The following is a 15,819-nucleotide window of genomic DNA, read 5'->3' as shown; positions in this document are numbered from 1 at the left end:
TTCAGCAGATATGAAATACAGGAGGTGGATTCCATAAAAGGTGGATTGGGACCAGGTGCTTGAACTGACTGCAGAGCTCCGTCTCCGCTGCGTTTATTTTAAGATGCGGATGTAGATTAGGCTGAATCAACTGCCAGAAGATCTGAGCCATGCAAGCAAGTGTGAAGTTTTTTAAATGGCCACAGGAATCCCTGGGAAGGAGGAGGAGCAAGCAGCAAGGGACCTGGGACAAGGGACAAGGGACAAGGGACAGGAGCTCTTTCTAAAAAACCAAATACTGTAGAAACCTGCGCTGAGCATGAACCAGCCCTCCAGTGCTGGGTTGTGGGGCTGGTTCAGCAGCAGCTCCTGATCCAAAGGCTACAGGAAGCAAAAGTGGCCTTTTCTAGGGGATGTTGGCGGTAGGATTCGGAAAGCGTGAGAGATGCGTGGCCTCGAATGCAACCTTCAAGTGGGAAAAAGGGCTGCCCCGGGGACATTGGGCAGCAACTTCTCCGTGAGCTGCCCGGGGCATTAATGCAGAGGCAACGGGGAGTGTGGGGGACCGTTTCCTCCCGCGAGGCGCCCCAGCCCCTCTGCGCGCGCGCGCGCACGCACACACGGCAAGAAGAGCCACGCCAAGCCAAGATACACTGATGTATATAGAGAAAACAGCAGGCAGGCATCAGACGTGCAGTCGGTCGAGCAAGGAGCGCGCGGGCTCGGCGGCGGCGGCGGCGGCGCCTCCTCAGTCCCGGGTCGGCCGCCCGCCGGTGCCGCGCGGGCACACACGAGCAGGCAGCAGCGCGGAGGGACTCTGAATAATCTTTAATAGTGCTCACTGCATCCGGTCCTTGGGCGCTGCGTCCCCCGCCCGGGGCGCGGCCGGAGGCGGCCGAGGGGAGGCACCGGCGGCCCCACAGGACGGGCGGGCTGGCGGACGGACGGCTGCAGCTTGCGCGGGGGCGCGCGGGGGCGGCGGCGGCTCACGGGCACGGCGTCATGGTGTAGAGGGAGTGCACTTGCTTGGAGAGGCTCGCCGAGCCGCCCGCGCCGCCGCCGCCCGCGCCCAGCGCCGCCGCCCGCGCCGGCACCCGGTCGGCCAGCCGCTTGCTGCTCACGTAGGCGCTGGTGGAGAAGCCCGAGCCGGGCTTTCGGAAGTTGGGCAGGTGGTGGAAGGGCTGCAGGCTGCTGAGCAGGCTGGGCCGGTAGAGCGACAGGCGCGGCGGGCGCTCCGTCTTGCGCGGCGACGGCAGCTGGAGGATGCAGTTGGCGGCGCCGGCCGCCCCGTCGGCGCTGCTCTTCTTCTCGGCCGCCGCCGCCACCTTGGCCGCCCGCGCGGGGAAGGCGCCCGTGGCCGAGGCGGCGCGCGGCGTGGGCCGCACTTGGCCCTCCTTGGCGCTCTCCGACGCCTTGGTCGAGCTCTCCAGGTCCGGCAGCTGCGACGTGGCGCCCGGGGGCTCCGCTGCAAAAAGGCGGCCAGGGGAGCCGGTTAGCGGAGGAGCAGCGGGGAGGGACCGGGGGCTGCATCGCCCTTTCTGCCCGACCAGGTGGGCGCTCTCCATCCATCCCGCAACACACGGGGGGCCGCGAGGAGCTCTGCAAGGACTGAGCCCAGGGGACACTTTAAATAAATACTACAGGTGGGTGCTGCAGCTATGGCGGTGGCAGAGGGGCAGACGCTGCCTTGACCTCAACCACCAGGTTTCCCCTTCCTCCAAAGCTTTTATCTCCTTTCTCCACGAGCCTGGGCAGCCCCTGAGTTGTTGATTCTTTGGTGGGGGGGGGAGCGGTGCGCGGTGGGTCAGGCATGGGAGGTGGAGAAGGGGGCCCAAGAGCAGGCATCCCCAAACTGCGGCCCTCCAGATGTTTTGCCCTACAACTCCCATGATCCCTAGCTAACAGGACCAGTGGTCGGGGAAGATGGGAATTGTAGTCCAAAACATCTGGAGGGCCGAAGTTTGGGGATGCCTGGCCAAGAGCGATGCCTCCTTTCCCATCGGAGCAGCCCCAATCCCATTCCTACTTGCGTGCAAGCAGGAGGGAGTGGGGATCCCTCAGCTGGGAAGGGAGGCTTCCCATTGCCTAATTGAGAGATCCCTTCCCCCAGGGCCGTCTTAAGCATCTCGGGCGCCGTGGTGTGGAGATTGCTCCGGCACCCCTGCCCCACCCCGTTTCTTGCTGTGGCTGGTGGGCGGGTGCAGCGCACAGCGCGGTTGCTGCGCGGCTCTGCCACACAGCGCCCCCCTGCCTGTCCGGCGCCCCGTGCCACCTAGCCTACCCCTAGAGCCGGCCCTGCCTACCCCCTCCTGCTTGCAGAGCATGAAGCCTCCCTTCGCAGCTGAGAGATCCCCGCCCTTCTCCTGCTTGCACGCAAGTAGGAGTTGGGAGGCTGCTCCATAGGCAGCAGGAAGCCTCCCTTCCCAGCTGAGATGCTGGGGTCAGGGAAGGTGGAGGCGGCCCGGAAGCTGCATCTTGGGGCCCCGGCACCACCATCCAATGGGGACTTCCGAGCAGCTCCTGAAGCCAGCCAGAGCCAACTGCCCCACACTGCTGCATTTCCTGGGGACATTAGATGAAATCCAGGGACACTCCAGGGATGGAATTTGTCTGGGGACTTATTCGCAATTCCAGGGACTGTCCCCGGGAAACGGGGATGTCTGGTAACCCTACCCAAGGGGTCTGGTCTTCTTGGAGTTGGCTGCCTGCTGGGGGCAAGGGCAGAGCTTCTGGCCCAGAAACGGTGCCCAGGACAGGGCAGAGGCCTGGTCTGCTGTCTCTTCCTGAAGGGGGTTCCCTGTTACCCAAAGAGGCAGAGGCTGCTTCCCTGGGTGATGGTGTGTGGGGGGGTCTGTCCTGCCTGTCCTTATCGGCTTCCCTCAGGGCAGGGTTTGTGTGCGTTGTTCTCCGGAGGGGAGCTGGGGGTCCCAGGCCTGGCCGCTTACCTTGTATCGCTTGGGACTTCTCTGGGCTTAGGTTGCACTCCGGGTGGACCCCCATGGAGCTCATCACTCGGTGGAAGATGGCCGACGTGGCAGGCAGCATCCATCGGTGCGTGGCCACTTGCTGCAGGCCCAGGCGGGCAGCCGGCTTCAGCTGAAGCAAACCCTCAATCAGGTTCTGACATTCTGCATCGGGGAGAAGAGCTGGTCAGACCCCACAGCAGCAGCAGCCACCACCACCTGGGGGCTCTAATGGAAAGGGGGGGCAGTGTTTGTAGCAGTAGGCCCTTCATTCCTGGGCTGTGCCAGCTGCATGAAGCAACTGGTGGGGCTTCTGGGGGAGGAGGGCAGAGGGCTCAGGGAGCCTGGGCCAGGAGGTCTGCCTCCGTTTCCCTTGCAGAGTCTCAAGTGTCGCTGGCTGACTTGCAAGCAAGCAGCCGTGTGCAGCCCCCCTGCACCTTGTTCTTGCGCCCTCTGGGGTTCCCGGGTTCGTTTTGCTCCTGGGACACCCTGCAACCGGCCAGGCTTTAGGGCTCGGCCTGCCGTGTAGCTCTGGGCAGGGGGGCTGGCACAGGATGCAGAACTAATCCCATGCCCCCAGTGCAGGTGGCTGCAGAGCCTTGTGATCAGGTGCCTCCATTGGAAACACTGTAAAGCAGGCATGTCCAACAGGTAGATCGTGATCTACCGGTAGATCACTGGATGTCTGCGGTAGATCTCTGGTAGATCATTGGCTCCGCTCAAAGAAGCTGAACAACTGTGGCTCCCCTAAAAAAAAAAAAAAGCTCAACATTTTACCTCCTCCCTGAAAAAACTCAACAACTTTGACCCGAACCTCCCCAAAATGGACCTTCCTCCTTCCTAAAAAAAGCTCAACATCTTTGACCTGAACCCCCCAAAAGAGGGGAGATCACTGCCAGTTTTTAACTCTGCGAGTAGATCACAGTCTCTTGGGAGTTGGCCACCCCTGCTGTAAAGGAACCCCGGATGCCAGCAAGCTTGATGCATATGGTCAGGCTCTCAGCACTGGGATGCAATGTGAATACCCATGTGACTTTTGCCAGAAGCAATGGGTGAACTTGAGACACCAGAGGAAGGAGGAGCAAAGTTCTGGGGCGAGAGCCACGGCCTTGGACACGGCCTGCTTTGACTTGACTCCAGCTCCAGCTAGAGGTGATGGTGCCAGTGGGAAGGGGCTGCTCAATGCCAAGGTGTCTGCGGCGGCGGCTGCCTCCTCTTCCCTGGGGCTGGCTGAGGGGGGCTCCTGACCCCTGACCCTGCTGGGAATTCTGCAAGGGTGGTACAGGAGATTCTGCAAAATACCAGGAGATTGCAGAATGGCCTCGGGGCCCTAGAGCTGTAAGGAAATGCAATTCTAATGGGATTTTTAAAAAGTCCTCCCCGTGGTTTTCCAGAAGCCATGCCCATCTCCCCCTCTTCTTGGGTGCTGGGGTGGCAGGTGTGGGCCCAACTGAGCCTCCCCCCTCCCCCCCTCCGGGCCCCTGCAGCAGAGCCTCGTGTTGCCACGGCTGTACCTGGTGAGATGGGCTGTCGGAAAGCCAGTCCCTGCTTTATCACGTGGATCATCTTGTGCGGCTGGCGCTCCTTGAAGGGGAGCTTCCCTGTCACCATGGCGTAGAGGATCACCCCACTGCGGGAAGGAGTTCAGAGAGGGGTCACCCTCACCACCCCAAGCGCCAGCTGGCCCAGGGCAGGATGCTTCCATTGCAAGTCTTGCCTGTGCTGGGGGAAGCAACCTGCCAGGCCAAAGTGGTCCAGGGTTCCTTGCAGGATATTTCCAGACCTACCTTGAGATACCTTCTACCTGCAGAGCAGATGCTTTAACCAATGAGGCACACAGCCCTTTAAGCACTGGCTTGTTACCTGTGCCTGCCCCGGCCCCATACCTGAATGCCCCTGGTGCCATCTCTCTCTTCCCCCCCCCCCCCGCAATGCTCCAGCAGTTCTGCCCCAAATTGTACTCACAGGCTCCATAGGTCAGCCAGCTCCCCATTGTACTTCTTGCTCATGAGGATTTCAGGGGCAGTGTAGGCCACGGAGCCACAAAAGGTGTTCATTAGGGAATTCTTCAGGGAATAGCGATTGGCAAACCCAAAATCTGCAATTGGGGGGGGGGGCAGAGAAGAAGACCAGCTCCCCACCTGGCAGCTACGAAAAGAGCCTTTGCCAGCCTCGGGCTCTCCAGGCATTTCGGACTCCCAACACCCGGATCCCCCCACTGCGGGGTTGCTAGGGGCTCCCTCCTTTTAATCAAAGAGCTGGTGTTGTGCTGCTCTCATTGTAGTCAGCGGCATGTTTTAAACCAGTTTTATATATGTATCTAGTTCTAAGTCTGTTAATGGCTTATTGTTAATCTATTATTGGTTTTTCCAGGTTTTCAGCAGGTTTTCTTGTTTTTAACTGTAAGCTGTCAGGGGAAAAAGGCAGGAAACAGACAGACAGACAAACAAACCAATAAACAAATAGGAAAGCAAATGAATGGCTGGTTTAGGGGGCGCATCCCTCGGCCGCTTCATCCATGCCCAAGTTTCCCAGCTGGTCATTATTGCTTTTGGGAATTGGGTGTGGCAATGGGAGGCTCTGCCACAGCCGATAAAAGAAGGCAGAAGCTCCCACTCAGAAGATCCTACTTCTGGGACTTCTGGTGTCTCCACAGGCTCTGCCAAGAAGGACCAAGAAATCCTTCCATTTGAATTCACTTGAGGCGACTGGAGGATGCAGATTTTATCTGTCCAATTTCCCTTGAGAGAGATACAGAAATGCTTTGGGGTCCTAAATTCTCTATATACATCTCACAGTGGAATTAGCCTGTCCCAGTTGAATTTCTGAAAACATTAAAATTGGGGTGAGTCGGGCGGGCAGCGAGCCTTCATGTCATGGTACTGAAAGGAGGGAAATGGCTGTTTTAGGTAGAAGGCAGAGCCTACTTTGATGCCCTTCAAACATGCTATTATAAGGGAGATCCTCTGGCCATGATTGCTCCCTTATCTGGGTCACTGACTGCCATGTTTTGAACCCTGTGCTCGCTTGACAGAAACAAATGTTGTTGGCTGATGGGATGATGCCGCTCGCTCTGTCCCCATGGAAGGAAACTCACCTGTCAGCTTAATGAAGCCACGTTCATCCAGTAAAATGTTCTCACATTTCAAGTCTCTGAGGGAACAGAAAGCAGCAAAAGGAGCTTGAATGGGCTACTACTGATCTTCGCTCTCTCCAATTACCCAGGCGCACCACGAGAGCATGCAGATGTGCAGGTGGAGGAAAGAACTAGAATGTGCATTGAAGTTAGCAGACTCATTACCTATTAGTAAGCACTAGGAGCACGCGGGTGGTGCTGTGGTCTAAACCACAGAGCCTCTCTTGGGCTTGCCGATCGGAAGGTCGGCGGTTCGAATCCCCGTGATGGGGTGAGCTCCCATTGCTCAATCCCTGCTCCTGCCCACCTAGTAGTTTGAAAGCACGTCAAAATGCAAGTAGATAAATAGGGACCGCTCTGACAGGAAGGTAAACGGCGTTTCCGTGCATTGCTCTGGTTCGCCACATGACCCAGAAGCTGTACGCCGGCTCCCTTGGCCAATGACACGAGATGAGCGCTGCAACCCCAGAGTCGTCCAGAGTCGTCCATGGTCAGGGGTCCCTTTACCTTTACCTTTATGAGGAGCCTGGAAATGGACCTGCTACAAAGAATCCCAACCCTGCACATGGCAGAAATGACACCAATCTGTTTCCCTTCACCAATCTGTTTCCCTTCAGGTTGCATATTTAATTTCAACTGCTGTTTGGGGCTTTTTGCAACAATCTGGGTATGCTGGAGCCCCGTGGCAGAAGGCAAAGCAGCACATCAGCCCAAGGGCCCCCGAGATGCTTGAGGAAGCTCCCATGCCCAGTGCTCAGGCCTGCGCACAAGATCGCTCTGGAACATCAGCAGACGTTGCCTGCCTCCCTTGCAATCTTCTGCCATAGGCAGAGAAGCTAAAAGAGAACAATAAAACGATAGAGCCCATCTCGGGCAACGAGCTGGGATTGCCTAGGCCTGTTTCACCCAGAGTCCTCCTGGCCCTTCAGTGGTGTCAGAAGGAAGGCCAACCAAGAATCATCGAATCCTAGAGTTGGAAGAGACCACAAGGGCCATCCAGTCCAACCCCCTGACAAGCAGGAAACACCATCAAAGCATTCCAGACATATGCCTGTCAAGCCTCTGCTTAAAGACCTCCAAAGAAGGAGACTCCACCACACTCCTTGGCAGCAAATTCCACTGCCGAACAGCTCTTACTGTCAGGAAGTTCTTCCTGATGTTTAGGTGGAATCTACTTTCTTGTAGTTTGAATCCATTGCTCTGTGTCCGCTTCTCTGGAGCAGCAGAAAACAACCTTTCTCCCTCCTCTATATGACATCCTTTCATATATTTGAACATGGCTATCATATCACCCCTTAACCTCCTCCTCTTCAGGCTAAACATACCCAGCTCCCTAAGCCGTTCCTCATAAGGCATCGTTTCCAGGCCTTTGACCATTTTGGTTGCCCTCCTCTGGACACGATCCAGCTTGTCAGTATCCTTCTTGAACTGTGGTGCCCAGAACTGGACACAGTACTCCAGGTGAGGTCTGACCAGAGCAGAATACAGTGGTACTGTTACTTCCCTTGATCTAGATGCTATACTCCTATTGATGCAGCCCCGAAAACACTACAAAGAATGAGTCGTATCCTGGAAAGTGTGGAGAACTGCAGTGTCCTTATTATGGGTTATTAAACAATCTGTGTATCTGTCCAAAAGTGGTGAGTATGAAGGTAGAACGAGGAAGTCACGTGAAGGGAATTCAAAGCGATATTTGTGTGTTCTGGGATCTTTTTGTGAAAGACAGCAAGTTAGGGGTGAGGCGCCTCAGGTCTGAGGACCAAATGCAGCCAGCCTTTCAAGTCCCAAGCCTCTTAGGACTCTGACTCAGAGCCACGGTTTCTCCTCAGACTGCTCTGCTCACCGATCTTGATCTATGGCCTCTAGTTGCCTGGCTGGAATGTGTCCTTCAACTGAGACAGTGCCTCTGTCTTGCCTGCCTGGACAACGGGTAGAAAGATGGGGGAACTGGTGTAGAAACACCTGGTTTTTAAATGTCCCCTAGAGTCCGCTCCTGCCTATTTTCTCTCCTAGCCCCACCTATCGCTTCAGTCTCTCCCCCCTACCCTCATAGAATCATAGAGTTGGAAGAGACCACAAGGGCCATCCAGTCCAACCCCCTGCCAAGCAGGAAACACCGTCAAAGCATTCTTGACATATGCCTGTCAAGCCTCCGCTTAAAGACCTCCAAAGAAGGGGACTCCACCACACTCCTTGGCAGCAAATTCCACTGCCGAACAGCTCTTACTGTCAGGAAGTTCTTCCTAATGTTTGGGGCCCGTGGATGTTCTCCCCACGGAGGCCTTTCCGGTGCACTAAAGTGGTCATAACTTTGGTGCCAGGCAAACACACTCCGTTTTCATGGGAATTTGAGCAGCACCCAGAGCATCAGGCATGTTCACTCAGGTCCTGCTTTCAGGCTTCCCTTTGGGGCATCTCTCAGTGGCCAGCCTATTATTATTATTATTATTATTATTATTATTATTATTATTATTTTATATTTATACCCTGCCTATCTGAGTATCAATCCCAGCCACTCTGGGCGGCTTACAGCAGAACAAGGGGAGGTGTGGAACAGGAGGCTGGACCACATGACCCCCCCCCACACACACATTTGGTCTAATCCTGCTGTTGCTGCTACAGCAGAGCTCTTAGGATGCTGTGATGCCGTTTTATTGCTATCCTCTGCTTGTGAGTTGCTTTTTGGTGGGAAGTGGTATATGGTTTAACAAAACAAACTCTTAGCCTAAAAAACATTTCCCCCCGTGGCCCAGAAAGACAACCATTTTCTCTGGACCCCTCGGTGCCGCCTTCCTCTTCCTGAGAGGGAATCTGGATGTGACCCTGGAGGTCTTCCAGGCCTCAGAAGTGATCCTTCCCTGCCACCACCTCCCAGCTATCCCCTTCTTCCTCCCCACCCAGCCATTTCTGTCACCTGTGGACGATGCCGACATTGTGGCAGTGTGCCACGGCACTGACAATCTGTCGGAAAAGCCTTCGCGCCTCCTCTTCCTCCAGCCCAGGAAGCTCCCTCCTGTCGGACGTGGCGTTGATGTGCTCCAGGAGGTCTCCCCGAGAGGCCAGTTCCAGGACCAGGTAGGTGCGCTTACTGTTCCGGTACATCTCGTAGAGCTGGATCTGCAGGGGAGCAGCCCACACTCATCACAAGGGGACCCAGGTGGACTGCAAAAGGGGATGGGGGACCCAAGAACGCTTGGCATCCACTGAGCTAAGCAGTTCCACGAGCGCAAGGACTTTTGCCTGGGCAACGGAGCTTCGCCTTCCTTTCCTCTGCCTGCCTGTGCCCCAGAATGTTGGGGAAAGAACCCAGACTTGGGTAGGGTCAGTGGGGGAGGCAGCAAAAGTTCTGCTGGAAAGACAAAAGTGCTTATGCTAGGAAGGAAGGAAGGAAGGAGAAGCACCAACAAAAGAAGAATGGCAGGCGAAACTGATGGACTATGCAGAGATGGCGAAACTGACGGGGAAGATCCGAAAGCAGAAAGATCAAGTATTTTTAAAAGACTGGAGTACATTTTTAACTTATTTAGAAGACCACTGTAAACAGTTAAAATTATTGGTAGGGAAGTAATGACACTTGTAATGTGATTTTTTAAATGATAATTATTGATATTTAATAGATCCCTTCATGGATCAATGCCTTGTCGTGGCAAAGGGGCTTGAATAACTCGGAGAAGCTATGAGCTATGCCATGCAGGGCCACCCAAGATGGACAGGTCATAGTGGAGAGTTTTGACTAAACGTGATCCACCTGGAGAAGGAACTGGCAAGCCACTCCAGTATCCCTGCCAAGAAAACTCCATGGACAAAGACAACAGGCATATAAAAGTTATGACGCTGGAAGATGAGCCCCTCAGGTCGGAAGGCGTCCAACATGCTACTGAGGAAGAGCGGAGGACAAGTACAAGTAGATTCAGAGCTGATGAAGCGGCTGGGCCAAAGCCGAAAGGACGCTCAGTTGCGGATATGCCTGGAAGCGAAAGGAAAGTCCGATGCTGTAAAGAAAAATATTGCATAGGAACCTGGAATGTAAGAACCATGGATGGAGGTAAGCTGGATGTGGTCAAAAATGAGATGACAAGAATAAATATCGACATCCTGGGCATCAGTGAACTAAAATGGAAGGGAATGGGCGAATTCAGTTCGGGTGACTATCATATCTACTACTGTGGGCAAGAATCCTGTAGAAGAAATGGAGTGGCCCTCATAGTCAACAAAAGAGTGGCAAAAGCTGTAATGGGATGCAATCTCAAAAATGACAGAATGATCTCGATACGAATCCAAGGCAGACCTTTTAACATCACAGTAATCCAAGTTTATGCACCAACTACCGGTGCTGAAGAAAGTGAAATTGACCAATTCTATGAAGACCTACAACACCTTCTAGAAATGACACCAAAGAAGGATGTTCTTCTCATTACAGGGGATTGGAATGCTAAAGTAGGGAATCAAGAGATAAAAGGAATAACTGGCAAGTTTGGCCTTGGAGTTCAAAATGAAGCAGGGCAAAGGCTAATAGAGTTCTGTCAAGAGAACAAGCTGGTCATCACAAACACTCTCTTCCAACAACACAAGAGACGACTCTACACATGGATATCACCAAATGGGCAGCATCGAAATAAGATTGATTATATTCTCTGCAGCCAAAGATGGAGAAGCTCTATACAGTCAGCAAAAACAAGACCTGGAGCTGACTGTAACTCAGATCATCAGCTTCTTATAGCAAAATTCCAGCTTAAACTGAAGAAAGTAGGAAAAACCACTGGGCCAGTAAGATACAATCTGAATCAAATCCCTTATGAATACACAGTGGAAGTGAGGAACAGGTTTAAGGATTTAGATTTGGTGGACAGAGTGCCTGAAGAACTATGGATGGAGGCTCGTAACATTATACAGGAGGCAGCAACGAAAACCATCCCAAGGAAAAGGAAATGCAAGAAAGCAAAATGGCTGTCCAACGAGGCCTTACAAATAGCGGAGGAGAGGAGGCAAGCAAAATGCAAGGGAGATAGGGAAAGATACAGGAAACTGAATGCAGATTTCCAAAAAGCAGCAAGGAGAGACAAGAGGGTCTTCTTAAATGAGCAATGCAAAGAAATAGAGGAAAACAATAGAATGGGGAAAACCAGAGATCTGTTCAAGAAAATTGGAGATATGAAAGGAACATTTCGTACAAAGATTACCATAATCAAGGACAAAAGTGGTAAGGACCTAACAGAAGCAGAAGACATCAAGAAGAGGTGGCAAGAATACACAGAAGAATTATACCAGAAAGATATGGAGGTCTCGTACACCCCAGGTAGTGTGGTTGCTGATCTTGAGCCAGACATCTTGGAGAGTGAAGTCAAATGGGCCTTAGAAAGCACTGCTAATAACAAGGCCAGTGGAAGTGATGGTATTCCAGCTGAACTATTTAAAATTTTAAAAGATGATGCTGTTAAGGTGCTACACCCAATATGCCAGCAAGTTTGGAAAACTCAGCAATGGCCAGAGGATTGGAGAAGATCAGTCTACATCCCAATTCCAAAGAAGGGCAGTGCCAAAGAATGCTCCAACTACCGCACAATTGCGCTCATTTCACACACTAGCAAGGTTATGCTCAAAATTCTACAAGGCAGGCTTAGGCAGTATGTGGACCGAGAACTCCCAGAAGTGCAAGCTGGATTTCGAAAGGGCAGAGGAACCAGAGACCAAATAGCAAACATGCGCTGGATTATGGAGAAAGCTAGAGAGTTCCAGAAAAACGTCTACTTCTGCTTCATTGACTATGCAAAAGCCTTTGACTGTGTCGACCACAGCAAACTATGGCAAGTTCTTAAAGAAATGGGAGTGCCTGATCACCTCATCTGTCTCCTGAGAAATCTCTATGTGGGACAAGAAGCTACAGTTAGAACTGGATATGGAACAACTGATTGGTTCAAAATTGGGAAAGGAGTACGACAAGGTTGTATATTGTCTCCCTGCTTATTTAACTTATATGCAGAATTCATCATGCGAAAGGCTGGACTAGATGAATCCCAAGCCGGAATTAAGATTGCCGGAAGAAATATCAACAACCTCAGATATGCAGATGACACAACCTTGATGGCAGAAAGCGAGGAGGAATTAAAGAACCTTTTAATGAGGGTGAAAGAGGAGAGCGCAAAATATGGTCTGAAGCTCAACATCAAAAAAACCAAGATCATGGCCACCGGTCCCATCACCTCCTGGCAAATAGAAGGGGAAGAAATGGAGGCAGTGAGAGATTTTACTTTCTTGGGCTCCTTGATCACTGCAGATGGTGACAGCAGTCACGAAATTAAAAGAAGCCTGCTTCTTGGGAGAAAAGCAATGACAAACCTAGACAGCATCTTAAAAAGCAGAGACATCACCTTGCCGACAAAGGTCCGTATAGTTAAAGCTATGGTTTTCCCAGTAGTGATGTATGGAAGTGAGAGCTGGACCATAAAGAAGGCTGATCGCCGAAGAATTGATGCTTTTGAATTCTGGTGCTGGAGGAGACTCTTGAGAGTCCCATGGACTGCAAGAAGATCAAACCTATCCATTCTGAAGGAAATCAGCCCTGAGTGCTCCCTGGAAGGACAGATCCTGAAGCTGAGGCTCCAAGACTTTGGCCACCTCATGAGAAGAGAAGACTCCCTGGAAAAGACCCTGATGTTGGGAAAGATGGAGGGCACTAGGAGAAGGGGACGACAGAGGACAAGATGGTGGGACAGTGTTCTCGAAGCTACGAACATGAGTTTGACCAAACTGCGGGAGGCAGTGCAAGACAGGAGTGCCTGGCGTGCTATGGTCCATGGGGTCACGAAGAGTCGGACACGACTAAACGACTAAACAACAACAACAATAGATGGATAAGGGTAAAAGATGCAGCAAACCTAATATTGAACATGGAACCCAGGGAGGGAGGGAGGGAGGTCTGAAGGTTCGGAAGAACCTTGTAATTTAATGTTTGAAATAGCTAAGTTAAAACGTATAAATTTGTGAAAAAACCAATAAAAATTATTATTATTTTTTTAAAAGTGCTTGTGCTAGTGGAACTCTTTGGTTAGATACCCCCATTATCCTTTGGAACTGCAGCACACTTGACTGCCTGAGCGCAAGGCATGCAATGCAAGATGTGCCCCATGAATCACACACACACACACACACAAATGGCTGTTGTCTGCTTGGACGCAAGGACCGGGGAAGGGTCAGGCCCTGTGGTCTTGGATGTTGTGGCAAGGAGCAGCCGTGCAGGTGACAGATGCTGTAATGCACATGTGCAGACTCTGGGATGCTCAAAGGGAGCTTGGTGTAAGTGAGGGCTGCTGCTCTGCACCAACCAGTGTCCTCTGCGCAAAATCAGGGTGGGGAGCAAAATCCAGAGCCTTGTGTTGAGTTTTGGGGGTCAAATTTGTGAGAATATTCTCCCAGTTTCTGCTGCATAAGAAGTCAGCCACAGGGTGTTCGCTCACTAGTGAGGGCTTCGATTTTATAAATGTCCATGGGAAATAAAGGACTTCTGTCTGAATAGGCCTGCTTTGGGCTGGGCTTTGAAGGGTCAGCCTCTCTTTTTCTCTCTGGGGGAGCTCTCACTTTCCCAACATGTCCAGCTTGTTGCTGTGACCTCTAGTCTGAGCTCTAGAGTCAACTTTCCTATTCACCCCTCTTTGCTCAAGCCAGCCTGCCTCCTGCCACCTCTATGCCCCTGGCCGCTGGCAGTCTGGGTCTGCAAAGCCTGCGTCTGAATTACAGGTTGTCCTTCACACCTGACATGGGGGGGGGGGGTTTGAGGTCAGCAGGGGGAACTCATGAAACTTCCCGTCCAAAGCACAAGTGGCCCAGAGCAGACCCCACACAGACTCACCACATTTAGATGCTTGTAGGTAACATTGAGGGAGTAGATTTCTCTTGGGAGGAACTTTTTGGTATATTCTACAGGTGCTTCTGCCGTTGAGATGATCTTTATAGCAACCTGGGAGGAGAGAAAGCAGAGTTTGAATGTGGAGCTGAAGGGAGTGTGTGTTCCGCTGATGGGGGGCAAGGGCACCTTCCTGGTGGGGACCAGTTCCTGCATCAACCCAACACAATGGAAGCCCGCAGGTGTCTGTGGGCAGGTGAGCATCTGCTGCACAAGGGAGGCAATCTCTAGGAAGCAGGTCTGTCTCAAACCTCTTGATCCAGGAAGCAGATCTTCCTGGCTGGACTGCCACAATGGATCCATTCACAACACTCCATTCTTTCTCCCTGGGGGGAAATCTCGCTACGGGTGAGCAATCCTCCCAGGCTGGTCTGGCATTTGCTGCGCCAAGATGCCCTGTCTTGGGGTGAAGGTAGGCAGGCAGAGAAGCACCCGGGCGCCCGCCCGCCCTCACACACTTGCCCTCAATCTGGGGTGCGGAGGTGTTGGTAGGGAGGAAAGGGGAGAAGGCTGCCACAAAGCATAGAAACATGATGAGAGCTGCACACACTGCAATTTGGTCAAGTCAGGGCAAAGGAAGGAAGGAAGGAAGGAAGGAGAAAAGATGGGCTGGTGGTTTCCAGGTGGTCGCTTGTTGTCTTTTGAATTAGTCGCTTGCTTGTGGGCTGCCCAGGGGCATGGACTTCACCCAGGGGCAGCGACCACAGCTAACATCCTTGGGCAGCCCTGAAATTACAATCAATGTTGCCAAATTCTGTGTATCTGCTATTAGACGCAGGAAACAAAGAGCTTTCCAATGTCAATACGCAGGCGAATGCGAATCTTTAATTTTATTTATGTCCTTTAACTTTAAAGTGTTGTTATGACCTAATTTGTATTGAAATTGTCCTCTGTTTATTTCTGTGTTATCCTGTGTTGAATAGTTGTATGAGTCGATTTGGTCTGTGACCGTTTAATAAATTTGATTTGATTTGATTTGATCGTTGGGCAGCGGCTGGTGCCCAGAATCCTGCCAGAGCCCACTTAGGGTGCCGCTCCTGGGCATTCCTTTCAGACACCCAGCAGTCCAATCAGTTCTAGATGGGCCGGAACTAGCAACCCCTGGTATCTAGGTTCTACCTCCGTTTCAGGAGGCAGTTATTGTGCCCCTGAATGCCAGGCCTGGCGTGTGTCACTGCTGTGCTCAGAAATGGCTTGTGGGCTTCCCATAACGGTCACCTTGGTTGGCCCCTGTGAGAAGAGGGTGGTGAGCTAGATGGGCCTCTTTTGGCCGGATCCAGCAGGCTCTCCTTAGGATCTTATTGCTGCTGTAGGAACTGTGGAAAACAGAGCGGGCAGTTCCACAACAGAGCCTGAAAGAGGCTTCTTGGGAGGAACAGGAGCCAGCCAAGCCGTGGCGAGTCTTCTGCTGGGCAAGACCCTTTCCTGGTGCCCTCACCCACCCGCCTCCCTCCCAGCTTGGGTGAGTGCGGACAGAGCCCCCCGCCCTGCTCTTGTGCCCACCATGGAGTGCCGCTTGCTCCTGAGGTCTGAGGCCAGCTTGTAGTTCTGCATCATTTTCTCTTGGGTGGCATAACCCAGGTAGACTTTGGAGAAAGCTCCCGAGCCTATCTTCTTGGAAGAGAGGAGGTAGCCATTCTCCTTGCTTTCCCGAACCTGCTCCAGGAACGTCCTCCTGTCCGCCTCGCGCTTAGAGAAGCTCTTCATGGCCCGCGGGTCTCTCTCTCGAGAGGGTGGCAAGGAGGAGGACCCTCTCTTGCGACAGGCCAAGGAGCAGGGGCAGCACCGAGGCGGGGAGGAAACTCCAGAGGAACCAGAGTCCAGATAAACACATCAGCTCT

At 52.8% G+C, this 15,819-nt stretch overlaps 1 protein-coding gene across 1 annotated transcript; it reads right to left on the bottom strand.

Moving 5' to 3' along the window:
• Positions 1-965: 965 nt before the first annotated feature.
• Positions 966-15,685, bottom strand: LOC118089762 (testis-specific serine/threonine-protein kinase 5-like). Its single transcript, XM_035124634.2, has 8 exons — positions 15,482-15,685; positions 13,925-14,032; positions 8,993-9,195; positions 6,040-6,095; positions 4,908-5,040; positions 4,457-4,572; positions 2,925-3,107; positions 966-1,444 (listed from the first exon to the last, which is right to left on the bottom strand). Exons 1-8 carry the CDS (start codon positions 15,683-15,685, stop codon positions 966-968), a joined length of 1,482 nt encoding a protein of 493 aa, XP_034980525.1.
• Between the last annotated feature and the right edge of the window lie 134 nt (positions 15,686-15,819).

This window comes from Zootoca vivipara, chromosome 8 (assembly GCF_965207765.1).
Source record: "Zootoca vivipara chromosome 8, rZooViv2.hap1.1, whole genome shotgun sequence".
Taxonomy (NCBI): Eukaryota; Metazoa; Chordata; class Lepidosauria; order Squamata; family Lacertidae; genus Zootoca; species Zootoca vivipara.
Note: the sequence above shows the minus strand (reverse complement) of the source record. Positions and strands in the feature narration are given on the sequence as shown.

Coding starts and splice junctions, on each gene's coding strand:
- LOC118089762 (XM_035124634.2), bottom strand. CDS start 15,685: ATGAAGAGCTTCTCTAAGCGCGAGGCGGACAGGAGGACGTTCCTGGAG. Junction 14,033..15,481: donor GGAGCAAGCGGCACTCCATG/GTGGGCACAAGA, acceptor CTCTCCTCCCAG/GTTGCTATAAAGATCATCTC. Junction 9,196..13,924: donor CCTACAAGCATCTAAATGTG/GTGAGTCTGTGT, acceptor GCTCCCCTGCAG/ATCCAGCTCTACGAGATGTA.